Source organism: Phalacrocorax carbo, chromosome 1 (genome assembly GCF_963921805.1).
Source record: "Phalacrocorax carbo chromosome 1, bPhaCar2.1, whole genome shotgun sequence".
Classification (NCBI taxonomy): Eukaryota; Metazoa; Chordata; class Aves; order Suliformes; family Phalacrocoracidae; genus Phalacrocorax; species Phalacrocorax carbo.
The window spans coordinates 215,506,680-215,532,657 of record NC_087513.1 but is presented as its reverse complement, the minus strand read 5'-3'; the positions used below and the strand labels follow the sequence as shown (position 1 = coordinate 215,532,657).

At 48.2% G+C, this 25,978-nt stretch overlaps 1 protein-coding gene across 2 annotated transcripts in view; it reads left to right on the top strand.

Annotated features, from left to right (window-relative positions):
- The first annotated feature begins 15,250 nt into the window (after nt 1-15,250).
- UVRAG (UV radiation resistance associated) overlaps nt 15,251-25,978 on the top strand; it is a 101,884-nt gene continuing 91,156 nt past the window's right edge. Inside the window, exon 1 of one of the 2 annotated variants that reach the window (XM_064441537.1) lies at nt 15,251-15,513. In XM_064441537.1, the coding sequence (XP_064297607.1) occupies nt 15,433-15,513 (81 nt within the window). In that variant the 5' untranslated portion in view covers nt 15,251-15,432. The remainder of the gene's footprint in view (nt 15,514-25,978) is intronic. The other variant, XM_064441536.1, reaches the window with a different exon arrangement.

Here is a 25,978-nt window from a genome sequence, read left to right as displayed (position 1 = left end):
GTGGGCTGCTCTGGTCTCTTTGGTGTTGCAGTGGTATGTCGCTGGGTTCATGTTACAGCAATTATTTGTGCGATTGCAGCTGTGCCTTGGCTGTTATGGGGAGGAAACTGGTCTGGCTGTCCAAAAGCAGACCCACGCTAGTCTGTGTTGTCCCTGCATGGGACATCCAGGATAGGCTGAGCAAATCTTTGTGGTTTTAGGGTGGGTTTCTCCCTGTCAGTGTACAAGGAGCTAAAGCAACCTACCTCTATGGACCTCCTTTGCTGAGCAGATACAGAAAGTTCATGCTCCTTTCAGCAACTCTGGGTTTTGTTGCTCCCTAGCACACAGAGCTGGATTGCATCCCTGGTCCTCAGCTGAGGAAATCCTTCCAGCTCCTATCAGAGCCCCCTAGTCTTCCACTACTGGAGGTGCAAAGTGCTCCAGAAATAGCACACGTTGCTGTAAAGTTCACTTGGACTCTTTTTTAGCAACACCTAGGGGGTTAACATGTTGTCTGGGCTGGGGCTGGCCTATGAGCTATGGAAGTGGTCCATCAATGCTGGCTGACTTTCACAGGCTGACACTGCTGCTCTTCAAGGTGAAAGCTAAGCTTATTCTTTGGCCTTGTCAGGCCTGGGCAATGGACTTCGGAAGCCTCCTGCTCCAGAAAATAAACCTGGTGTGTTGTTAACCTCCCCTTCTCCCTCCTAGTAAAACTGGTTTGGTCCTCTACGTTTTCTACCAGCAAACATTGAGGCTGGGTTTCTGGTGACTTTGCTGGAAATGCATGTCAGGGAAAGCCATGAATGCTCTGTTCTAAGCTCTTGGTACAAACTGGAGGAGGTCAGTTCTTGTAGAGCTTTTCCAAGCAATGCATTCAATTATCAAGGTTGGACTAGATGATCCCTGAGGTCCCTTCCAACCTGTGATTCTGTGATATCAAAGCACAGCTGCTGCTTGCAAATCTCCCTGAAGCAGAGGAGCAAGAGATCTGTTCCAATTAAGTATCCATTCCTGGAAAGGGCTGCACTAATGAATGTTCTGTAATTGTTTGTAATGCAAGGCAGGACCAGCTCTGCCTAATAAGCAGTCCTGGTTAGCAGGGGAGGTCCCAGACAACTGGAGGCTTGCTGATGTGATGTCCATCTCCAAGAAGGGCTGGAAGGAGGATCCAGGGAACTACAGGCCTGTCAGCCTGACCTTGGTACAGGGGAAGGTTATGGAACAGATAATATTCAGTGTGTTCACCAAACCTGTGCAGGACAATGAGGGGATCAGGCCCAGCCAGCATGGCTTCATGAAAGGCAGGTCCTGCCTGACCAACCTGAACTCCTTCTAAGACATGGTGACCTACCTGGTGGGCAAGAGAAAAGTTGTGGATGTTGTCTATCTGGAATTTAGCAAAGCCTTTGACACTGTTTCCCACAGCATCCTCCTAGAGAAGATGGTGGCTGACGGCTTGGATGGGTGTACCCTTTGCTGGGTAAAAACTGGCTGGCTGGCTGAGCCCAGAGGGTTGTGGTGAACGGAGCTGAATCCAGCTGGCGGCCTGTCACGAGCAGGGCTCCCCAGGGCTCAGTGTTGGGGATGGTCTTGTTTAATGTCTTTATCAATGATCTGGATGAGGGGATCGGGTGCATCCTCAGTCAGTTTGCAGGTGACACCAAGTTGGGCAGGAGTGTTGATCTGCTGGAGGGCAGGAAGGCTCTGCAGAGGGACCTGGACAGGCTGGATCCATGGGCCGAGGCCAGTTGTGTGAGGTTTAACAAGGCCAAGGGCCGGGTCCTGCCCTTGGGTCACACCAACCCCAGGCATCACCCCAGGCCTGGGGCAGAGGGGCTGGGAAGTGCCCGGCGGAGAAGGCCCTGGGGGTGCTGGCTGACAGCCGGCTGGGCATGAGCCAGCAGTGCCCAGGTGGCCAAGGAGGCCACCAGCCCCCGGGCTTGTGTCAGCACTGGTGTGGCCAGCAGGGGCCGGGCAGGGATGGGGCCCCTGTGCTCGGCCCTGGGGAGGCCCCACCTCGAGTGCTGGGCTCAGGTTTGGGCCCCTCGGGACAAGAAGGGCCTGGAGGGGCTGGAGCGTGTCCAGAGAAGGGCAGCGGGGCTGGGGCAGGGTCTGGAGCACAAGTGTGCTGGGGGGCGGCTGGGGGAGCTGGGGGGGTTTAGCCTGGAGAAGAGGGGGCTGAGGGGAGCCCTTCTCGCTCTCTGCAGCTGCCTGAGAGGGGCTGGAGTGAGGGGGGGGCTGGTCTCTGCTCCCAAGTCACCAGTGACAGGGCGAGAGGGAACGGCCTCAGGCTGCGTCAGGGGAGGTTTAGGTTGGATGTGAGGGAAAATGCCTTCCCTGCCAGAGCGGTCAGGCCCTGGCACAGGCTGCCCAGAGAGGTGGGGGAGTCACCGTCCCTGGGGGGGTTCAACCACCGTGTAGCCGTGGGATTTGGGGCCATGGTTTAGGAGGCCTGGGGGTGTTGGGTTGATGGTTGGACTTGATGATCCTGGAGGTCTTTTCCAACCTTAATGATTCTATGATTCTATGAACTCTTGGCTGTGCTGGAAGCCTCCTTAATTGAGGTCTAACATAAGAATGGCACTGAATATTGTCTTTTCTATCCACTTACCAGCAGCCTATAAAAGTGGAATTTTCCTTTGATCTCACCTTGTGTCCAAAGTACCAGCCCAGGACATGCTAGCCTCATACCTTCCCCTGCACCTAGATTTTCCTACTTATGCCCTTGCCCAAGTAACACAGAGACTTCATGGGAAAGGGCTGCCTTTGACATACACAGCATGAAAAGAGGTTGTGCTGTAAAATAACCTAAATATTAATAGAAGTTAAAGTTCTCATCTCTGACTCAGTGGTGACCACACTACAGGTTGCTGGGGCAGTGTCAGGATGGTATCGCTATATTCTTGCCTTCTTGCTGTCCGGGCATCTTTCTTTGGCCATAACAAGATGTAGGCTCCTGCGCATGATAGACCAGCCCTGATAAAGCTGTTCTTACAGGGTATTTTTTTGAAATTGGCATCTTTGCTTTCCCATGGGCCTGTCTTGTCTTTAGCTCAGCATCCTTCCCTCCCTCTGCTCTTGTTTAGCTTGACCTTAAAGTGCAATTGTACTTCTTTAGTGCTTTAAGACCTCCCTGCCCTCCTCACGTACTTCATTATACCTGCAAGAGTCCTGATAACCCTGTCCCTTTCTCCGCACGGGGCTCTATCTGGTTTCAGTCTTATTGCCCTCTTATACTTGACCCTTCCTGACAGATGCATCTCTCTCTCGCTGGGAGTGGCCTCACAAACATGCCTGTTAAAAAAGGGAAGGAAAGTAGCTGGGGGGTTTTCAACATGGTTTTTGTGCCTGTTAGTGCCTCCTTACAGGCTGGGAGAGAGGACTTTCCTCTGTCACCTCTTCTCCCTCATGCATTTACATAGTTTATGCCCTATTTTAACCCCTTTGCCTCAAATCAGAGCTGTCCCCCTGGCAAACAGAACTGGAGCAAAAAGGTAAATGACTAAATTCTGCAGGAAGCCTGGCAGCTGGGTGCAGGCCACCCTCAGTGATTTATTCCTTCCTGGACTGCCAGTCACAGGGCATCCTGAGCATGTTACATGGGTTTACGTAGCTGCTTTTTTCCCTATCTGCAAAGCAGGGCAGCAATAATTTCTGTAGCGCCATCGTGTCATGAAGTGGGATGTCACCAGCTTGCTTCGAGACCCTCGTTAATTCAAGTAGCATAAGCAGAATAGTGTCATTCGTAGTGCGTACACACTACTTTTTTTGATTCAGTCTAGAACCAGAGGAGGGTCTAATGAAAGAGGTGGAAAAAAGAAAAAGAGAGGACATGCTGCCCTCATGAGGTGCCTGTCAGTAACTCCATGATAAGGAAGAAAAACATTTTGGGGAAATGCCAAGTAGCAATGCCGAGAAACCACTAATCCAGACTGGAATGGCCTTGTATGAGGAGAAGGCACATAGCAGAAATGGATGCATTACCCTCTGGATAAATATTTCGCCAATTTAGCCCAAGCACAGTACCACGTGGAATAACAGATGAATTTCGACATTGCAAATCCTTCTAAGCTTCATGCTGTAAAAACATCCTTGGGGAAAATGTGCTATTTGGCAAAAGCTCAGTTAAATGAGGTTTTTCCCTCTAAAGGAAAATCCAGACTGTCACAAAAATGGGCAATTTCTTGCCTACTTCTGCCAGGGTTTCAAGGGGCCACCTTTTGCAGGTGAAAGGGCAGGAAGAAAAAAGCCAATGCAGACTTTTCTCTACTCCGCTTTGTGGTTATCTTTTCTTCTGGCCTGGGGGGCTTGGGGGTGAGGACGTTTTCACAGGCTATGAAGGGCTATAAGAGAAGCCTGGTGGGAATTTGAACTCCATCCATGGTCTGATCATATACTGGTTCCCTGGTTTCTCCCAGATCTATTCCACCCTTGGTAGCTGATCACACATCAGTTTTTTCCCAAAATAGTCACTGGCTTTGCTCTGCTCTATCTGTTGTGCTTTGATCAAGGTTACACAGTGCGGGATGGCCATCTTGTCATGTTTGACCAAGTCAAATATTAGCCTCTGTGCCAAGATCTCATATTCCCATTGCGTGGCATCCCAAAAACACTCTTATTGTGGATTCCTTAATACAAACATTGCTGTTTAATAACCTTCTCCAAGTCAGGCATCAGAAAGAACTGGACTGACATTTATTTCTGTTCTCCCACACTGAGACTGTGAGTTTTGGGGAAACTTGCTCAGTTCTCCAAACATTAAGTTCCCTGACTAGGGTTTGCCTCAGACACCAATAGGTGCCATCGAGCTGTTGCCCATTTTCTCTACTGTCAGATGAGCTTTTCCACCACAAGGCTGTAATGCCAACCGAGCCTGAAGAGCCATCGACCTCCATCCTGACGACAGGTTTATCCTTGATCAAGTGACCGGGCTGCTGAATGTCTTAAACCATGTCTTGTTCAATAAAGTAACAGGAGGGTTAGGAAGAAGGATATAGCTCTCCTGTACGACTGGTTGGAGGTAGTGGATGGCAGATAGCTTATCCAAACAGGTTGTACAGCAGCAGCAATCATACTACCCATCCATTCTCCCTCCTTGTCACATCAAAGGGCCTGGATGCCCCTTCCAACAAATCCTTTCTAAATGGATGTACAGGTTTCATTGGTGAAGAGTTAGTCAAGACGTTATGACGTACAAATGATACCAAATAAGTCAAAGATTATGAAAGTCTTGATAGTTTGGTATAATGGCACTATATCGTCCTAGAGGTGCTAATAGCCAATGAGAGTACAAGGTTTTGGTAAAAATGCTGTCCTGGGCAAGCTTCACAGCCAGTGGGCTCCCAGCCAATGTGTATATTGATTTTTTTCTCCTTACATATGCTTAGCTTTCATACTCATTAACGGATCATCCTGCACAGGCTTTCCATATGAAGGGCCTTAAAGAGCTCTATAAATATTCCACAGAAGGATTTACTTTGCCCATTGGTGAAATGCCACCGCTTTTGGGTGGAAAGCACAAACATTACACATGAGATTAAGTGAGGAAATCACAATACCACCTCTGCAAGATGAAAATGCAGATGCAGTAAAGGGAGGGACTTCAATTCAAGCAGAATTCAGAGATGAATTTTCTTCAGGGACTTCTGACAATGTGGCAGGGGATATTTCATGACCATGCCTATACAGGACCTTAGGATTTTTGCACCCTGCTTGGAAGATGGCCCCTCCAGCAACTTGCAGACCCAGTGTTATTCAATGATGAACCCCCAGCCTTTGGCAGCGATATACAGTCCACTCAAATCAGAAAGTGTCTTCTGGTTGTTATACATGGGCTTTCAATGTAGCCTCCAGTGAGAGTGTGTGACTGGTGACGACTGCTTTGAGGTAGGTGGGTGTGATGGACCCCATGTGCTAAAAGATCACTGAGCTGCTTTGGTGTGGGTGGACCTGGGTTGCATCAAAAAGGGCATCGCCAGCAGAGAGAAAGAAGTCATCATCCCACTCTACTCAGGCCACACCTGGAGTCCTGTGTACAGTTCTGGTCCCTGCTGTACAAAAAGGATGTGGCCAGGCTGGAAGGGGCCCAGAGAAGGGCCACCAGGATGATCAGAGGACTGGGAAGCTGCCGTACGAGGATAGGCTGGGAGAGCTGGGTTTGTTCAGCCTTGAGAAAAGGAGGCTCAGAGGGGATCTCATCACCATGTACCAGTACTTAAGGGGTAGCTACAAAGAAGATGGAGACTCCCTTTTTACACGGAGTCCCATGGAGAGGACAAGGGGGGATGGACACAAGTTGCCCTTGGGGAGATTCCGATTGGACACCAGAGGGAAATTATTCACAGTGAAGACAGTCACCACTGGAATAATCTCCCCAGGGAAGGGGTTGGCTCGGCCACGTTGGACACCTTCAAGAGTCATCTAGACAGGGTGCTGGGCCATCTTGTCTAGGCTGGGCTCTTCCTAGAAAGGTTGGACTAGATGATCCCTGAGGTCCCTTCCAACCTGGCATTCTGTGACCTGTGCAGAGTCAGTGTCTTGTGAGCAAACAGAAAGCTGTAACTGATTTAATTTCTCTGACATAAAAGATGCTTTAGCGGCTGATCTGAGGTTGTAGAATTACTTTCAGAGCAAAGAAGTTGCTTGTTGTCAGTTCCTTCTCCAAAGCAATCGCTTGTCTTCCTTTGAAGTTAGATACACTGAAACTTTCTATTAAAGAATGATGATCCCAAAGGAAAATAGCATTTGAGCTATTTTTGTGCCAGGCACTTAAGCTATCGGAGGATACTACTTCAGCTCAATATATTATCCTATAAGAGTTTTTCTAATTTCTTTTTCAAGTCCTATAATTTAGAAAATACCCAAGCCACAGAAGACACAGACATATTTCCATCAGTCCAAGAAGCATCATCAACAGCGGACAAAGCATGTGTGTTAGAACAGGGAGTTTCAGAGGTAGCCTACTTTCATCAGCACACCCCTAGGACAGTCCCCAGAATTATCAACACTGCAGTGCATAAGCTAAATCCTGTAACATTTATATCTGGTGTAATCCCAAAGCAGTGAGGACTGATATAACCGCCTTTGACAACCAACTGAAAACTCTGGGAAAAAAACCTTGGAAAATATGATTCCCTATCCCAGACTGATTAATCCTCCTTTTTTTTTTTTTTTTCCTGCTCTGCCGTTTATTTCATGATGTTAAGTGTCTCTATGGTTAAATAAATCTGCTCAGCTGCCTCTCTTCACTTACCAAGCACATTCAGTAATCATGTATATTTGTACAGCATCTTCCACCCTGGAGCATGTTTAATGACCTGGAGTTCTGGTTTTATATCTGATCCAAAATAACATTTTCCCATCTATGCTGTAACAGCAATTCAGAAGGTAAAACAGCAACTTTCCAAGCCTTGATTAAGCAGGATTCAAGCTCTCCCTCACTCGAAGCTCATATATAGTCCCCAGAAAGCCAAAAGCTCCTGTTTTAAATGCAGACGCGTCCCTGAGTAAGCACACTGCAGGCTCATGGCTTGAATCCCAAGGGCCATTTGCAGGAGGCCTTTTAAAACATCCTCATCCCAAACTATCTTGGCCTGATTTTCCCTCGCTTGTGAAACCTGGGAAGATCACAGCATGACTTTGCATGGCAAGTCTCTTTTACCACGCTCAAAGCATAACACATCAAGAAACGGCTCATGTTGTTACCAAACCGAGCAGCTTTTTGTGAGGTTCTTTGAACATTTATTGAACTTGTTAAACTTTTTCTGGTAAAAGCTTTTCTTTATGGCCACAGCGATAAGGTCATAACATCCTTCTGAAGGCAATTTTTACAATCCCCTGCCACTTGGCCCCCCTCCAGCTTTTTTGGACAATAAGCTTTTGTTTAGCTTTTCCAACAAGCTAATTTGAACAACTTCTAAACTAATTGGCATGCCTCTGGCACGAATAAATGCACTGAGATATCTTTTCCAAAGAAACAAATTCAGGTTCATGTACTCACTATAACTGGTGGGTGAGATTCTTCTAGCAAAACTGAGTGCAAAGTTTGCCAGTATCTCAGATCCATGTGTCCGGCATGAAAATAAGGCAAACGACAACAGATTTTAAAGGCAGCAGGAAAAGATATTTGGATTTACTATTAAAAAAAAGCTTTCTAGGATAGTTAAGAAGGTTGGAACAGACTGAATCCAACACAGGTTGGTGAGAAAAGGTTGGAAAAAAGTGTGTCAGGGCTAATTTAGGTACAAGTACCGCTGTGGAATTCATCGCTGAGCTGAGTTGCATCGTGATGTCTTGGACACTTGGTGAACATCATCCCAAGCCAGCATGACTTCATGAGGGTTTTTTTTTTTTTTTCAAAACCTCACCATCAACTTGATCAAAAAGCCACCAAAAATGCTTAAATTTAATCTGTTGGCTTCAGTGGATTTGAGATCAGCCTACCTTGGCCGGATGACTTCAGTCTACCCACACGTTTCTCAAGCTACCCAGAAAAAACAGCAAAACAAACAACACCCTTTCCCCCAAACCACACTGCTTTAGTATATTGAAGGCTTCAAAGAAATAATACACACATGGTTTTAAAGCAATAAGTGTTTCCCAGAAATTAGGTTTGTTTTATGAGCTGTTGCTCCATATTTTGCAATTGTGCTCTGAAGACTCTGACAAGGGAAGAGCCCAGGTGTCAAACGCTAAAGTCCACATAGCAAAACAACACCCAGTGCCTAAAGAAATTACCAGAATTACCAATTACTTCTTGTACAACCAAATCAGCATGGGAATAAAGGCTGAGGTGGGCAACACCTTGTTCTGAGATAGTGCTGCTGTTCTTCATTACTCTGTCTCATTTAAAATATATATCTGAGTCTGAGAAGGAAGTTTTTCCATTAAAATAATAGCTCTTCTAAGCACCAGGATAGTAATAGATATTCTAAACATCATTTGCACTCCAGAGCACCAGGAATCCCCTTCCATGTCCTCCATGGAAATTGTCTCTAATGGTTGTGAGCTGACCTGAAGATGTCTTCTGCTGAGCAGGGATCTCCTCTGTGCACATAACGTGACCAGAACATCTTGATGACATGTCAAGAATACAATGAAGTCTCTCTATCTGTTGCAGGGTTTATCTATATCGGGCCAATCAGGAAACTTATGATAAATTAATGAAAGCAATTGACAAAACCATTTATGCAGCTGACAGCGATGGTGAAGTGCAAAGAGTGGCCAATTTACTTGCAAATTAATAAAGCAAAGCCCCACCTTGGAATTTAATGAGCTATAACTTGAGCACACGTTTTCAGCATTTTTCTGAACATCTTAGCCTGCAACTAGAAATACAGAAACACACTACTCCACCCCAGTGAGGCCACACCTGCAGGGCTGCGGCCAGTTCTGGGCCCCCCAGTTCAAGAAGGGCAGGGAACTGCTGGAGCAAGGCCAGCGCAGAGCTGCCAAGGGGATCAGGGGCTGGAGCATCTCCCTTGGGAGGAAAGGCTGAGAGACCTGGGCTTGTTCAGCCTGGAGGAGAGAAGGCTGAGGGGGGTCTCATCAATGCTTATCAATATCTGAAGGGTGGGTGTCAGGAGGATGGGGCCGGGCTCTTTTCAGCGGTGCCCAACGCCAGGCCAAGGGGCCACGGGCACAAGCTGGAACACGGGAAGCTCCCCCTGAACATGAGGACAAACCCCTTTGCTGTGCGGGTGCCAGAGCAGGGGCACAGGCTGCCCAGAGAGGCTGTGGGGTCCCTTCCCTGGAGACATTCACCCCCCCGCCTGGACGCGGCCCTGTGCCCCTGCTCTGGGTGTGCCTGCTCCAGCAGGGGTGGGACGGGGACATCTCCAGAGGGCCCTTCCAACCCCCACCACTCTGGGATTCTGTGATTCTGTGAAATACTTTGGACATAAAAGGGTCCAGGGTTTAGTGCCTACAGACCTGGTCTCTTACATTAGTCTCTGCTGCTTGAGCTTGATGTCTCCAAAGGCAAAGCTAAAAAAGCTCATTTAACCACACATATGTGGCTTTACATTACATTATTTAAAAGTTTTTCAGTGGCAAAGCCAAGCTTTTTCCTCTTCTTTAAACAGCTCACAAACTTGAAGTATTTTGCTCTGCACTTGGAATCCTCTCATCCATCACTGAAGCATGGTTGCTCATTTGAGTGATTTTGCAATGATCTCATACCCCAATAAAAAGCATATTTGACCCCATCTACGGCAGAAATAGGAATTACCCTTAGTCACAAGGTCATTGCTTCCTTTCCCAAAGCTTCTAGCATGCCAAAACTTGCAATAAAGTCTATTCAATAATCTCCATAATGGCCTGCAGGCAGTATTTCTCAACCACGTGTCATTCGAAAGGACACTAGCCTGTGTGTCTCAGATTCAGCACCACCAAGCAAAAAGAGCACTGATATAGAGGTGCTTCAAGAAATGGCACTTCAGTATTCAAAGGGCATTTCTGACAATTCCTGAGTGGTATTTCATCTAGTTTTCTCCAGAGAGGTTTTGAAAATATGCTTTATTATGCAGGAATGTTTACCCTATTTTGTTAAAATTTCTTTCTCAAATTCTCTTAAAAATAATTTTAATTATTTTCTGGCTTTGCTTTCCACAAAAAAATGTCCAGAAGACTTACCATAAGGTCAGGCGAGGAGCTGCTGGTGTGAGTTTAGACCACATTTGAACAGAAGACATGCTCCGTAATCAGATGACATTTTTGAAAACTCCTTTAATTTCCTGTTTTCCTGTTGGGTTCACCTGAAGAAAACTGAAGATCATAGAATCATAGAATCACGAAAGGGACAGCAATGACAGAATGGTTTGGGTTGGAAGGGACCTTAAAGATCATCTAGTCCAACCCCCTGCCATGTGCAGGGACACCTTCCCCTAGACCAGGTTCCTCAAACCCCCTTCCAACCTGGCCTTGAACACTTCCAGGGATGGGGCATCGACCACCTCTCGGGGCAACCTGGGCCAGTGTCTCACCACCCTCAGCATAAAACCTTTCTTCACAATATCTAATGTAAATCTACGCCCTTTCAGTTTAAAACCATTAGACCTCATCCTGTCACTACAGTTCCTGATAAAGAGTCCTTCGCCTTTCCTACAGCCCCCCTTTAAGCCCTGGGGGGCCGCAATAAGGTCTCCCCGCAGCCTTCTCTTCCCCAGGCTGAACCACCCCAGCTCTCCCAGCCCAGCCTCGCAGCAGAGGGGCTCCAGCCCTCGGAGCATTTCTGTGCCCCCTCTGGCCCCGCTCCAACAGCCCCGTGTCTGTCCCGTGCTGAGGAGCCCCGAGCTGGAGGCGGTGCTGCAGGGGGGTCTCCCAGAGCGGGGCAGGGGGGCAGCACCCCCTCCCTCGCCCTGCTGCCCGCGCTGCTGGGGATGCAGCCCCGGGCACGGGTGGGGGTCTGGGCTGCGAGCGCACGTTGCCGGCTCGTGTCCAGCTTTTCACCCCCAGCACCCCCAGGCCCTTCTCGGCAGGGCTGCCCTCCATCCCCCATCCCCCAGCCTGTGTGGGTACCGGGGTGGCCCCGGCCCAGGGGCAGGACCTTGCGCTTGGCCTTGTTGACCCTCATGAGGTTCACATGGGCCCCCCTCTCCAGCCTGCCCAGGCCTCTGTGGATGGCATCCCATCCCTCGAGAGTATCAGCCACACCACTGCGCTTGGGCAGACGGGCAGGTCACGGAGGTGGGAGCGCTGCGTGCATTCGCGCACTTGCTGCAGCTGCAGGAATTTAATCTTTTATGATAATCAGCTGCAGGAACATCCACTGGGATGTAATAAAGGTCATGCTGTGATCTTCAAATCGATGCAGACAGGCAACACCGGCCTTTTTATGTGGTTAACAAATTCAAATGTCAATTTCCTAGGGCGTCATTAATTACATAGGGTTCTACGTAATGCCACGTATACGGCTGAGAGTGGCAGTGCTGCTCCTGCATCACTGCTCTGAGTGACTGCTCATAATCCAGGGATAAAAGAAGCCACAATCCTCCCCGGCTGCAGCTTGCAAATGCTCTGGTTAAAATAATCCATGAATCCGTATTAATTAACTAATTATTTTAAGCCCAAAAGAGGTGATTGTTCTGTTCGAATTCAGGCACAACCCGGGTATTTAAATGGCTGTCATCGTGTTGAATGGTCACTGTAGTGAACTATGCAAGGGATGGACTTATCCTCTCAAAGCTGATGGAAATCAAACGCAGAACCGAAACCTTATCCCTAGAAACTCCCCAATACTACCATGGGATGGTATCGGGTACAATGAGCATTTTATAATGCCCTTGCAAACAGCTCCTTGTCACGCTATGAGACCAAAAAACAAAGATAAATGTGAAATTTTTAGCATATGAGGTCAAAACCTTAGCTAGCATCAGCCGGAAATCTGCAGAGACTTTTTCAGAACTATATCAGTTCTACTGTTACAAAAATCATTAATAAATCAACATGGGATTTGGGCTCATATTTGCATTTTCCTCTGGGGAAAAATTTTGCTTTTTAGTCCCTGAATTATGGGTTAGAGCTCTTAGTCTACATTAAGCAGCAAATTAAATGCAATCTCCATATACAGGGCATGTGAGCTGCTATGTTAAGTAACTCGTTTGACTTTTCTAAGCATCAGTATTGTAAGAAAGTGCTGAGGTAGTCATCTGCTCCTGTGGAAATGAAGAAAAATAGGAAAATCCTGCTACAGTAGTGTCTTATGGACTTTAAATTCACCAAATCAGCATAAATTAGTCACAGAAAAGTCACGCACCATCTGAGGATTGATTTGTTTTTTAAATTCTTTGATGTTTTGGGCAAACAAGCAGTGGCATCTCCACTCTGTTTCCATTAAGTGATTTATCTCAGGAGAGATTTATCTCAGGAATAACTACTCTTACAACTGTCATCCTCTCTGATTTTATATATAATTCTGAGCTAGAATTAGTTTTGCTCACTGGAGGAAGCATATCTAGAGTTTCAAATTCATCAAGCTTCCCTAAATCTCTAGAGTTTATGATCATTTTTGTCATTCCAAGTACATTTTTCACACCTTCAGCAAAAAAAACCAACCCTAAACTTTATGTTAAAAAGCAAGTTTTGATCCTCCAAGGTGATGATGGAAAGTTCAAAGGGAAGGAGCACGTGCATTGTAATGAACCAGACACCAGGAGGTGAGTCAAGCTGATACAACAGGTCCAAAATTACTATGTTTAAACCTCCTGATCTCCACAATGTGGCTCGGGATTCTAAATCCTTGAAAACAGAGCACTTTACTGTTGAAAATACTGAAATACTAGGGGTTTTTTAATCAGAAGAAAAAAAGGGAGACTGGTTCCCAGAAGACCTTCCAAAAAAAGGTCACTGTGTTGAGATAACTCCTAATCAGAGACAGCAACACTCAGAACTCAAGCACAACTCCAGGCCCGCGATGCCTGAAACGTAAGCTTGAGGTATCGAATTTATTGGGCTCCCACACGTCAAATCACACAGTTTTGTAAAAAAAAAGTCCACACCGACGTGTCACTCTGTGATGACATGGGGAATTACCAAGGGGAAAAGTTTGGCAGGTCCCTTTTCAACTCCTAGGAAGTACTTTGGGGAAAGGCAGGCCATGGCAAGTGGCTGCAAGGGAGTGTGAAGGTGGAAGAAGATGACTTCTGCAAGGATGGCCATTAAACTCGGCTTGGTGGGCTTCCAGTGGGGAAGGTCACCCTGGTGTGGGAGCTGCACAGGGCTGAGGAGAAGAGGACAGGAGGAAAAGAGGAGAGGAGGACAGGACTTTCCGGCACTGCATGCCACGCTCAACCCTTCCAGAGCTGCCCGGCCCGGTGGGAACAGGCATTTCCAGTGCGGCGGCGCACGCCGGGGACAGGCGTTCCCAGTGCCGCTGCCGGGGCGGTGGGACGAGCGTTCCTGGCAGTGTGGGGACGGGTGTTTCGGCACAACCCGTACCGGTCCCTGGCAGTGCGATGGGGATGAGTGTCTCCAGCTCAGCCGCCTATGCCGGGCAGGCACTGCAGGGCACCGTGGGGACGGGTGGCCCCAGTGGGGCGCGGGGACAGGACTGGCGGTCCCAGTGCTGTGTGGTATGTGGGGATGGTGCCGCCCCAGTGGGGATGGACCTTCTGGCCAGGATGGATGTTGGCTGGCTGGGGTGGGATGGAGGTGGGCACTGGAGGGATGGTTGTCTTGGGTCTCGGTGTGTGTTGGCATCAGGCTCAGCCTGATGTGGGGTGGGTTGGCACAATGTGGGGTGAGTTGGGGTGAGGTGGGGTGGCTTGGCGTGATGTGGGAGGGGTGAACATTATTTGGGGTGGGTCAGTGTAGTGTGCTATGGGTTGGCTTGATGTGGGGTGGGTTGGCCTGACGTTGGGTGGGTTGACATGGTGTTGAGTTTGTTGGCATGATGTGGGATGGGTTGGTCTGTTGTGGGGCAGGTTGGGGTGATGTGGGATGGGTTGGTCTGTTGTGGGATGGGTTCTGTTGTGGGGCAGGTAGACGTGCTGTGGGGCATGTTGGGGTATTGTGGGGCAGGTTGGGGTGATTCAAGGCAGGTTGGGGTGCTGTGGGGCAGGTGGATGTGCTGTGGGGCAGGTTAGGGTGCTGTGGGGCATGTTGGGGTGATGCAAGGCAGGTTGGGGTGCTGTGGGGCAGGTGGATGTGCTGTGGGGCAGGTTAGGGTGCTGTGGGGCATGTTGGGGTGATGCAAGGCAGGTTGGGGTGCTGTGGGGCAGGTGGATGTGCTGTGGGGCAGGTTAGGGTGCTGTGGGGCATGTTGGGGTGATGCAAGGCAGGTTGGGGTGCTGTGGGGCAGGTGTATGTGCTGTGGGGCAGGTTGGGGTGGTGCAAGGCAGGTTGGGGTGCTGTGGGGCAGGTTAGGGTGCTGTGGGGCCGGCTGGGGTGCCATGAGGGCCCAGTCGAGGGGCCGCCCCCTCTCGGGGACCCCGGCCCGGCCCCCTCAGGCGCCATCGACCGTTGCCATGGCGACAGCGCCCCTCCACCCCCCCCCCAGCAAAATATTTTCGTCCCACCACGTGATAAAAACATCTCCCCACGCACGTGACGGGGACCAGCGATGTCAATCAAACCCTGTTTCCTCCAATCATCCTCCTCCAGGCGTCGTCCCGCCTTCCGGAAGTCGACCCTCCAATCGACTCCCGGCTCCCGTTCCAAACGGTTTGACAGGGGCGGTGGAGAGGAGCGTTGACTGACGTTCCTTTTAACCAGTAACGTCTCAAGGACGCGGCTGGGGTCTCGCCTCGGTGGGGCGCGGGCCAATGAGGGCGCGGGACGCCCCTTCCCGGCACTGCGGTAATATGGCTCCGTAGCGAGCAGCCCGGGCCGGTGCTGCTGCCGCCATTAACCCCTGGGTGTCCGGCGGTGGCGGCGGCGGGGAGCGGAGCGGCCCGCGGGGCTCATGTCCAGGCCCTGCAGCCGTTGCCCGGCCGTTGCCCTGCCGTGAGGATGAGCTCGGCTGCCGGCCCCGCCGCTTTACCCCCGGGCTCCGCCACCCGGGCCTTGCATGTGGAGCTGCCCTCGCAGCAGGTACGGCCGGTCCCGGGCGGGGGGATGCGCTCTCTGAGGCGTGGGGGGTGCCTTGAGGGGTAGCGAAGTGCTCCCTGAGGTGATGGGGGTGCCCTGAGGTAAAGGGGGGGTGCTCCTGAGGTGAGGGTGCTCTCAGGTAAAGGGGGGGGGGTGCTCCCTGAGGTGTGGAGTGCCCTGAGGTGATGGGGGGGCTCCCGGAGGTGTGGCGTGCTTTGAAGTGAAGGGGGGGCTGCTTCTGAGGTGTGTGGGGGTGCCCTTAGGGGTGGGATAGTGTGAGTTGATGGGGCGCTACCTGAAGCGAAGGGAGGGTGCTTCTGAGGGGTGGGGTGCTCCCTGAAGTGAAGTGGGGTGCCCTGAGGTGTGGGGTGCTCCCTGAGGTGAAGGGAAGGGGTGCTAACTAAGGTGTGGGGGTACCCTAAGGGGTGGGGGCACGCTCCTGAAGTGTGGGGTGCTCTGAAGTGAAGGGAGGGTGCTCCCTAAGGCGAAGGGGGATGCTCCATGAAGTATGGGGTGCTCCCTGAGGTGAAGAGGGGGGTGCTCCTGGGGTGTGCGGTGCTGTGAGGTGAGGAGAGGGGGGATGCTCCCTGAGGTGTGGGGTACCCTGAGTGGTAGTGGGGGAGCTCCCTGAGGTGGGGGGTCCTCTGAAGTGAGGGGGAGTTCTCCCTGAGGTGTGGCATGCCCTGACATGAAGGGGGGGATGCTCCCTAAGGTGAAGGGTGACCTGAGGTGAAGATGGGGGTGCTCTCTGAGGTGGTGGTGGTGTGCTCTGAGGTAAAGGAGGGGTACCCTGAGCAGTGGGGGGGGGGGCTTCCTTGAGGTGAAAGGGGGTGCTCTGAAGTGTGGGGTGATGGTGTGTAGAGGTACCCTCTGAGGTGTAAGGGAGCTTCCCTGAGGTATGGGGATGCCTGAGGCAGAGACCTTGAGCTGATAGAGGGAGGGTCCCCGAGGTAGTGGGGACTGAGCACCCTTCTGTTGGGCCGGTAGGGAGGTGAGGGGGTGAAGTCCCCTCTGCACGGGGACAGGGGTCTGTGCCCCTCTCCTGGCAGTACTGGTGTGTCAGTGGGGGGGGGGTTCCCTCTCCCTGAGCGGCTGCGGCTTTGCCCATAGAGGTGCTGGGTGCAAACTAAAGCTGGGCTTGCAGCATCGATAACACCCAAATAAGCTGGCTTTAAGTTCGGGTACCCGATGAGGCGGGAGCAGCTGGGTGCCCTCTCTTCTCCTGCTGCATCTGGCAACAGGGTGGGGGGGTGAGCATGGATAAAGCATACAGTGTATTCTGAAAAGTGGTGAAATGTTCCCTCCTCATCACATCCTTCCTTCAGCTAACTCTGTTTTTCCTGTTTGCTGGTAGTTGGCTTTCGGTTTACTGGGCAACCAGCCCACTTTTTAATTTTGGAGAGCATTAGGAGCAAGGTTAAGTGAGGGAGTCTAGGCTCTGCATGAGGGTTTAGCAATCCGTATCAAACTAAGTCTGTGCCCTTTCGCCTCTTGCACGCAGTGACTTTTATTGAACGGGAGCTTAAGCAGTAGCAGTGGAGGAGGGAATAATTACTTAGCAAAGCGTGCTTTTCTTTAGAAATGCTGCAAGATGTGAGACTGCACTTGACGTTTTGGTTCATTGCCTCGGTGCAGTCAATGTTATTAAGAAGCAGACACACTGTCTGAGTTACTTGAGCTATGTGTTACCAGGTGTGAAAATGAAGAGTTACTAGAGAAAAATCAACTGAAGATATAACTGCTCCTCGGCTAAACGTGATTTACCAGACATCCACTTAGGGGCGAGGGTGGGGAATGGAGATGGCCCTTGGCCACCGGCACTGTGCAAGTGTTGACCCTAATTTGAGAGCAAGTACTTATTGTAAAATATGGTCTTGTTCTATGTTAATGAACCTAAATGTGAGCACTGCTTTGGATGAACTTCACAGGGAGCAGTGGATCCTTCAGGAGATCAAGCGTGGCCTTCTCCCTGCTGAATTTTTGGATTTATTCTTTCCCAGGCTTGTGCAAGAACCAAGTGAATGCTGCAGGGAGAAGCCTTAGTTATTAGTCACTAGGCTTCATTTGTGAAAGTGAGACCAAAACACAGGCTTTTTTCTAGGAGCAGAAACTTTTGTAGGAGTTTGTAGGAGCAGAAACTGAATCATCAATTACAGGACATTCCAGTCGAGTAAATATTTAGTTTAAGCCATGTAGGATGCCTGTATGGGTGCTGAAGAAATGTTAATTGGAGGAAGTGTAAGGCTGTGACAAAGTCTGAGGTATTGTTTTGCTGTCTGCTCTGCAAATATAAGGACCATGTGCGGAGGTATCTGCATGCTGTGTCAGTGCTTGCAATCAAATCAAGAAGCTCTGAAACTACAGTTGTATATGCTGATAACAAATCATCCTCTTTCATAGTGTTATCTGAGCTTAAAAGTCTGTTACTGAACTGCAAAGTTACCTTACCTTGAGGGGCTATCACTCTGGAGATATTTTTCTGCAGAATCATGGAAAAGTCATTCCAGTCTGTTGTACCACTTCTGTAACACAGAAATCTGTCTGATCCTTTAACACTAGGTAACTGTTTTCTCCCTGCCAGCACAGAAATCAACCTGGTGGTTTGTTTTAGTAGGCAGTTTGCTCTAGAACACCCAGTGCTGTGCTTTTGGACTGTAAGGATGAGAGTAAGACGGTCTGAGTCATGGCTTTAAATCTCTCTAAGGAACAAATTCTCAAATGTGAACTTAAGGTGAGTGCTTTTAGTGACTGAAGTGACTTTTTAATGACCGAAGTGTTGAAGGTGTGATTTGGGTTTAGTCTAGATATAATTGTGCCAGTGAAATTTGCATTGACTAGAAAATAAAACTACTTCCACTGACGCATTTGCAGGAGTGAAGTTGTGTCCAAAACCTTTTGCTAGCATGCCCACACTTGTGTCAGGCTATTCTTTAATTTGTTGGCTGGTGGCGGGATGACCTGGCCCAAGAATGCCATTTGCTGTTGTATTCCACATTTTACGTGGGAGAAATGGAGGATGTAGCTGTAAAGAAATGCAACTGGTTAAGCATAGAATTCCAATTTGTATCCCTAAATAATTGTGCCAGGATGTTGTTTTTCTTTTGCTGGAAGACTGAGTCTAACAGAACCAAAAATGTGTCGTCAAATAATTACCCTTTAAAAGCAGAGATTTGTTAGCATTATCTCTTCCTAGTTGCTCAGTACCAGAAAGCCAGGAGTGTCATGATAACTTACTGATTTCTAAATCCTCAAAACGGACTTTTCAGTCCTGTAATTGTAAGCAGTTCAAAGTAATGGGGGGTGGGGGACCCAAACCTTTCATGTTCTTTTATTCTAGATGGAAGGGACTGGACAAAAAAAAAGCAGTCTTAACATAGAGAGCCAGTCATGCTGCAGTCAAATGATTTGTTGAATATTACTGTGCTAAGTGCTGACCAAACCAGATGTCATGTGTGGTTGTCTAGAGATGGGAAGGTGCATCTTTGTGAGCTCCAGAACCTCCAGCACTTCAAACTTTTCCTTCATGCTGACATTGATAAGCTTTTGCTATTGATTCCAACACTGGAGAGACAGAAGCTTTTAATGAACTGTGAGAGAGTGTTTGAAGACCCGCAAGCTTGAACTTGAACTGCATTTGCTGTTGTACAAGCAGCTCTACCGACATACAGTTTTTAGTGAGTGATTAGGGAATTGTAAAGAAGAAAAAGAACCCATACTTTTTTAAACAAATATTCATTTGTTTAAAGCCAGTCTGTGGTTCAGGCATTCACTCGGATCCGTGTCCATAGACTGAAACATCCCTCTTGTCTGGATGGCTAACCAGGGCATGAATAAACGATAGGTATAATTGGGTTTGGTTTTGGGAGGATCAGAGGAAGATCCTTTGGAAATAATGGCTAGAACCATTTTAGAAAATGACAAAAATATCCCCTAGTACTTTACCATCATAAAAATAGGCGACAAGAAAAAAAGTGAACAAAACCCAATGTGGATTCCAGTGAGGTAGGTGAGTACTCAGTGATATGCGTAACAGCTTAGTGCTTCTGTGACTGGGCTGGTTGTAAAGTGGTATTTCAGCAGCTCGTTCCCAGGTGGTTTGACTGTACATCAACCGCAGAGAAAATGCACACGAGCCAGTTGCCCCTCTGCCACCAGCACTTGCCAGCTGCAAGCTAAAAAATTGGTGTGCTTGTGTTGCTGACTTCCACTGGCCTGACTGATGATCAACTGTAAGAATATCTTCGATGTCTTTCAGTTCATAGACGTATCTTGTCAGGTAGTGAAAGTTTCTGTGCAAAGCAGCAGCATTGAGCTTTCAGCTGCAGATGTCAGAAGCAGGTGTTTAGGGCAGAGCAAACATTTAGTGAAACTTCCCAAGGATACTCTGTAGCCTCCATTTGCTTTCAGACTGGGATTCGTAAAGAACCAGTTGGAATCTGAAGGATTTCTAGGAGCCCAATAGCAAGGCTTAGCAAACACGGCTTCCCTGGCTTCTGTACCAGCTTAACTCTGGGAGCAGTTTAGCTCATAAGTGTGGCACAGAGGTTTGAGATGATAAGGGCAAGGGGCCTGAACTGGTTCTGTGATGAGCCGTGCGAGGCTTCCTTGTGCTCTGAACTTCAGCAACCTGCAGAGCATCATACTTGTTTATATTCAGTACTGATACAGACTTGTCAGACTAGATCCATGTGGGCTTCATGAAATGCATGCTGGCATTTCCAGTAGCCAGGTAAAACTCTCATGTGGCATGGGGAGGTGTTCTCCCATCCTGCCACTGCTCAAAGAATGGGTTATCCCCATCCTAAACCTGTTTGGCAGGGAAGGGTCCTTTGTTCTGAATACTGAAGATGAAAATCTTATTTAGGAATTGAAAAATTTCTTTAAGCCAAACAAAGTTCTGGAGCAGACCCCTAATTGGTAGGAAGAAAATCCCCCCAAATCTACTTCGAACATGAAACCACACTGTAATATTTACCTTCCATGAACTGGGTGACTGTAATAAAGGGACTGAATTTGAAGACTGTGAATGTCCTTTTCAGGTTTATACTCTTATTCCATGATCCTTCCTATAAAGAAATGGGAAGTTGATGTCAAGATCTGAAAATCTCACTGATGACCATAGAAGTGAAGACTATCCATTCTGTAAATTTTTTTTTCTACAAGAAATCGTCCCATTGAGCTACATTTAGATGTTTAGTATATATAATTTCTTTAACAGTCTTTGAGCTTTTGGAATTTTAGTAGTTGCGCTTACATTGTTGTCCTGTTTGAACCCAGGATGCAAAGGAATGGAAGTCATGAGTGAAGTGAACCTTAAAGCAAAAGATTTTAAAATTTTTTTTTTCTTTTGAAAGTGCTTCTGGAAATAACTTCCCAGGGGTAAAAAGGTACTTCTGGATTGCAGTAATAAATAAAACCACGTTTTCAACAGTTGGACATGACAATCCAGTGATCCAGTACCTCGGGTATATGTAGGTGATCCAAGTGAGCAGAGGTAAAGCAAGATGAGAAGAATATGGGTGAATTAGAAAAAGGTTAAATTTTCATAGTTGCTTTCTTTGAAGATGCATGCAACAACTTGAGTAACGTGGCAGAAACGCATGGTTCAGAGTGCACAGGCAAATGCGTTTGAGGGGTCCCGTATGTGGGAGAAATGAAGAAAGCTGCTGTATGGACTCAGGGCTGGACCTGAACTAGTTTTTCAACTAAAACAGTTCAAAAAGAGCATCTTTTCTTTGAAATAGTTTTATATAGGTATTGTTATATATTCCTCCGAGTAATATGAAAACAAAGACTGACACTCTAATACTTCCTCTTTCCTAGTAAAAATGCTGGGGGAAATCAGAACAGTGGATGGAAACTGTCCTATTTGAATATTGCTTTCACTTCTCTGTCACATGCACAGTCTTCAAATGCCGAGTGGGGAGGGAAGTGCTGCTGCAGTGAAACACCACAGTGTGTGTGTTGACCCAGAGAACTTAGAGTTGTATCCGTGTCCAGCTGTGTCAATGTCTAGAGTTTGTCAGAGATAATTCAGAGGAGGTACTACTGTTTTGGTTTTTTTTTTTCTAAGCAACGCAGGTGTATTGCAGACTGGTTCAACTGTCGATAAGTTGTAGAGAGATTTGTCTGTCAGAAAGCTGTAGTCAATCAGTTTTGATGCTCTGCTCGGGAGATATGTGGGGAGGGTTAGGGAATCAGAGAATCATAGACTGGTGGGGGTTGGGAGGGCCCTCTGGAGATCATCCCGTCCCACCCCCTGCTGGAGCAGGCACCCCCAGAGCAGGGGCACAGGGCCGCGTCCAGGCGGGGGGTGAATGTCTCCAGGGAAGGGACCCCACAGCCTCTCTGGGCAGCCTGTGCCCCTGCTCTGGCACCCGCACAGCAAAGGGGTTTGTCCTCATGTTCAGGGGGAACTTCCCGTGTTCCAGCTTGTGCCCGTGGCCCCTTGGCCTGGCGTTGGGCACCTCTGAAAAGAGCCCGGCCCCATCCTCCTGACACCCACCCTTCAGATATTGATAAGCATTGATGAGACCCCCCCTCAGCCTTCTCTTCTCCAGGCTGAACAAGCCAAGGTCTCTCAGCCTTTCCTCACCAGGGAGATGCTCCAGCCCCTGATCCCCTTGGCAGCTCTGCGCTGGCCTTGCTCCAGCAGCTCCCTGCCCTTCTTGAACTGGGGGGCCCAGAACTGGCCGCAGCCCTGCAGACGTGGCCTCACTGGGGCAGAGCAGAGGGGGAGGAGAACCTCCCTCGCCCTGCTGGCCACATGCCTTTCCATGCACCCCAGGACACCGCTGGCCCCCTTGGCCCCAAGGGCCCGGTGCTGGCTCAGGGTCACCTCGCTGCCCCCCAGCACCCCCAGGGCCTTCTCAGCAGAGCCGCTCTCCAGCAGGTCCCCCCCAGCCTGTGCTGGTGCGGGGGGCTGTTCCTCCCCAGGGGCAGGACCTTGCACTGGCTCTTGCTGAATTCCCTGAGGTTCCCCTGGGCCCAGCTCTCCCGCCTGTCCAGGACTCGCTGGATGGCAGCACAGCCTGCTGGTGCATCAGCCGCTCCTCCCAGCTTGGGACCATCAGCAAACTTGCCGAGGTTATGCTCTGTCCCATCATCCAGGTCACTGATGAATGTGTTGACCAGGACTGGACCCAGCACAGACCCCTGGGGAACACCACCAGTGACAGGCCTCCAGCCAGGCTCTGCCCCGTTGATCACAACCCTCTCAGTTCTGTTGTTGAGCCAGTTCTGTGTCCACCTCACTGTCCACTCACCCAACCCACACTGACTTAGCTTGCCTGTGAGGAGGCTATGGGAGACGGTGTCGAATGCCTTACTGAAGTCAAGATAGACAACATCCACTGCTCTCCCTTCATCGACCCAGGCAGTCACGCCATTGTAGAAGGCTGTCAGGTTGGTCAGGCATGATCTTCCCTTGGTGAATCCATGTTGACTGTTTCTGATAACCTTCTTTTATTCTTAATCGAGCAAAGGAAAGGTCTTGGTAGCTGGTAACTAAAGACTCATTCCTTATGAAGAGAGCCTTACTGGTCTGCCCTTGGTTTGTCGTCCATTAACATGATAAACATTAATATGCTTCAGGTTATTAATCAGCACATGCTGTTTGCTTGTGGAGCTTGGTGCATACTTAAAATCAAGTGGTTCTTTAAGGTCAAAAGTGCCTTTGCTTTGATTTTCTTGATGCTTTATTCCATAAGGCTCTGTTTACTTTGTGGGTCTTTCCTTCTGAGCATCATCTTGTTTTCTTTTGCTAAATTGATATTCCCAGGTTATTCTCACAGCTAATATGGACTGATGCTCTCTTGCCCAAGGTGATGTTAAAAGGCTTAAGGGACTTCTCTGAACTGCTACAGTGTGTTATTAATGAGGTGGGACTTGCACCCCGATGTTCTCTTCTACCCCGTGGCGTAGTTCCTGTGTTGTGTCAAAGAAGCAGTTATAGTTTTGGTCTTTCATCTTGCAAGTGAGTAAATATTTAGACAAACTCAGAGGAAAACATCAATAAGGAAAGATGGTATTTCTAGCTGCTGCTGCTTAAAGGTCTTTGTTAAGGATGGAAAGATTGTATATCTAGTTCCTTGTTATTTACATCGTACATAAACATCTGGCAAGAGGAGCTCTGGCCAGTGGTCTGTGCTTCTAAGATTTTGGGGTTTTTTTGGTTTTGTTTTTTTTCACCCCAGTTTAGAGCAATTTTTGTAGGCTGTGCTGACAGTTTTTATTCTCCAGAGTTGTCGTGTTTGCCAGCTCGGTCTGTCACTCTTGATGCTGTAGTGACCATCACCAGACGCAGCTGTTGTAAGAGTACGCAGAAAGAACTTAATTTGCTTGAGTCCCTGCATGGGCTTCTGATTTTGCATTTGAATCCCTCCTGCTAACATCACATTCAAGTAAATTCTGTGTTTTGAGTCCTGTTTTGTCCCACCTAACCAGCTATCCTGTTTGTATCTGAAGACCAAATACCTGTCCCTACCTTCTATTTTGAATAACAGGCTCTTTCAGTCTTTCTGCAGAGATTAACACAAATTTTGGATGTGGAAAGAAGGACGAGGATGCTGAAAATTAGTGAAGAGTGTGAACACTGTGGGCTTGCATTGAATATCAGTTTTGGTCTTGGTTGTCTCATTCGTTCTGAGCTCTAGAAAAGCGATGTAGATTTTTACATGTGAGTATGGTGTACAAAGAGAGGATTTCTTGTGCCTGCTGAGCAGTTACCAGCTGTTCACATTATTGCTCCGAGGTAGAAGCCAAGTTCCAAGTTGCTCCCCAGTGAAAATTCAGTTGTTTAGTGAGGAAGGAGTTTAGTGGGCTAGATGGGAAGAGAGGAGGCAAGGGAGGACGGACCAAAGGATGCAGCTACTTTTTATGAGTAATGCATAACAGTCTTAACTTTTTTCAGTTATTATGTAATTAGCTATCTTAATTATTTTCTGATACTACTGTTGCTGTTTTAATTAGCATTAAAGCATTATTTTGTTAGATGTAATGCTGACTTCACATGTTGCATTCTTTAATTCTGGGTTGAGCTAACAAAGGGCTCTTTTGCATTCAGATAGCTGGGGAGTAATTATACTTCTGCATGGGCCACATCAAATCTAGAAGTGTTCCTCATTCTTCCTCTTTCACTTTCTCCCTGTATGAATTACAGGAGACTCGATGTCTTTTGGACGACATCCTCCATTTGCTGACTGCCCTTGTTGAAACTCTCAGTGCAGTACAGAGGCAGGAGTGGTTGTGGTGGAGTAGGGATGATTAGAAGCCTGTACTGAGCCTTAACGTGTTCAGGTGAAAGCTTGGTACGTGGTTGTCTGAAGTGAAGCTTCCAAAAGCCTTTCAGGTTCCCACTAGCATAAAGGAGAGGAAGGACCTTGATTTAAGGAACTGTAAATGAAAATCCACAATTGCACGTCTGAAAACTTTGAGCCCGTGTCGATGAAAGTAGTTTTGTCTTTTCTTGTGGTCATTTAGTCTGGGTAAATCGCACTGCACAATTCAACGTGTCTCATTCCTTGCATCAGATCTTCGGGGGTGTGAAGGAAGAAAGCGCTGATATGTGTATATTACATCTTCACAGGAAAATAGTTACGTTCCTACTGTGCATCTTTCAGCTGGTGTTGGCCTCAGGTATGATTCATAGCAGGCATCGCTTCTGAACGGCTGCTGCCAGCAAGTAGCTACGTCTTAGAAAGGGAAACGAGTTCCTGAAGTGCTGCTGAACCCCATCTCACTTGACATGAGGAAACGGAGATATGAAGGGGGTGCAATTATAAGGAGATCCACAAGCGATTCATTGAACTAATGACGGCTGTGTAGCTTTGAGGGCCTTGCTGTCCTCAAGCGTGTGCTGAAAAGACACTAAAATAGAATTCCAAAAATTCCTTATGGTGTGTCCTACAAAATTGCATATCAAATGTTTCTGCTTTGCTTCTGAAGTAATTTGAAATCACGTGTGATTCTCGTGACTCTGAGCTGTCAAAAACTGAACCATGGAAAACAGTTTAGTTACAAAATTTAAAAATCTTCCTAGCAAGTGTGCAAATTGGAGTACAAGCATTTTCTTGTCCTTTCTGTAGTTTTAAGTAACAACACATCTGAACAGTATCTAAGCTTCCCACTCTACGTTCCTTTGCTACTGAAGGCTTTGTGTGCTGCCGCAGGCTTGACCCAAACCTTCTGCGGCGTACCTCTTTTTTGTAGTGAGGTGTATCAAATTGGAAAACAAGGCAGCTTGAAAATTTATATAAAATTGAACTAAGGATGAACTCTTGTGTACCACTTGACTTCCAAGAACTCGGTTCACATGATTGCTGCTTAATATCCAAACTGGCATGGGTAGGCAAAAGCTGTGAGTTATGAGGAAGGAGGAAGTTGTACTAACAAGGTGTACAACATTGCTGTGATAATAAATAGTGCTTGTGTTGGCAAAATAAAGCTCATATGTTGATAGATTGGTTTT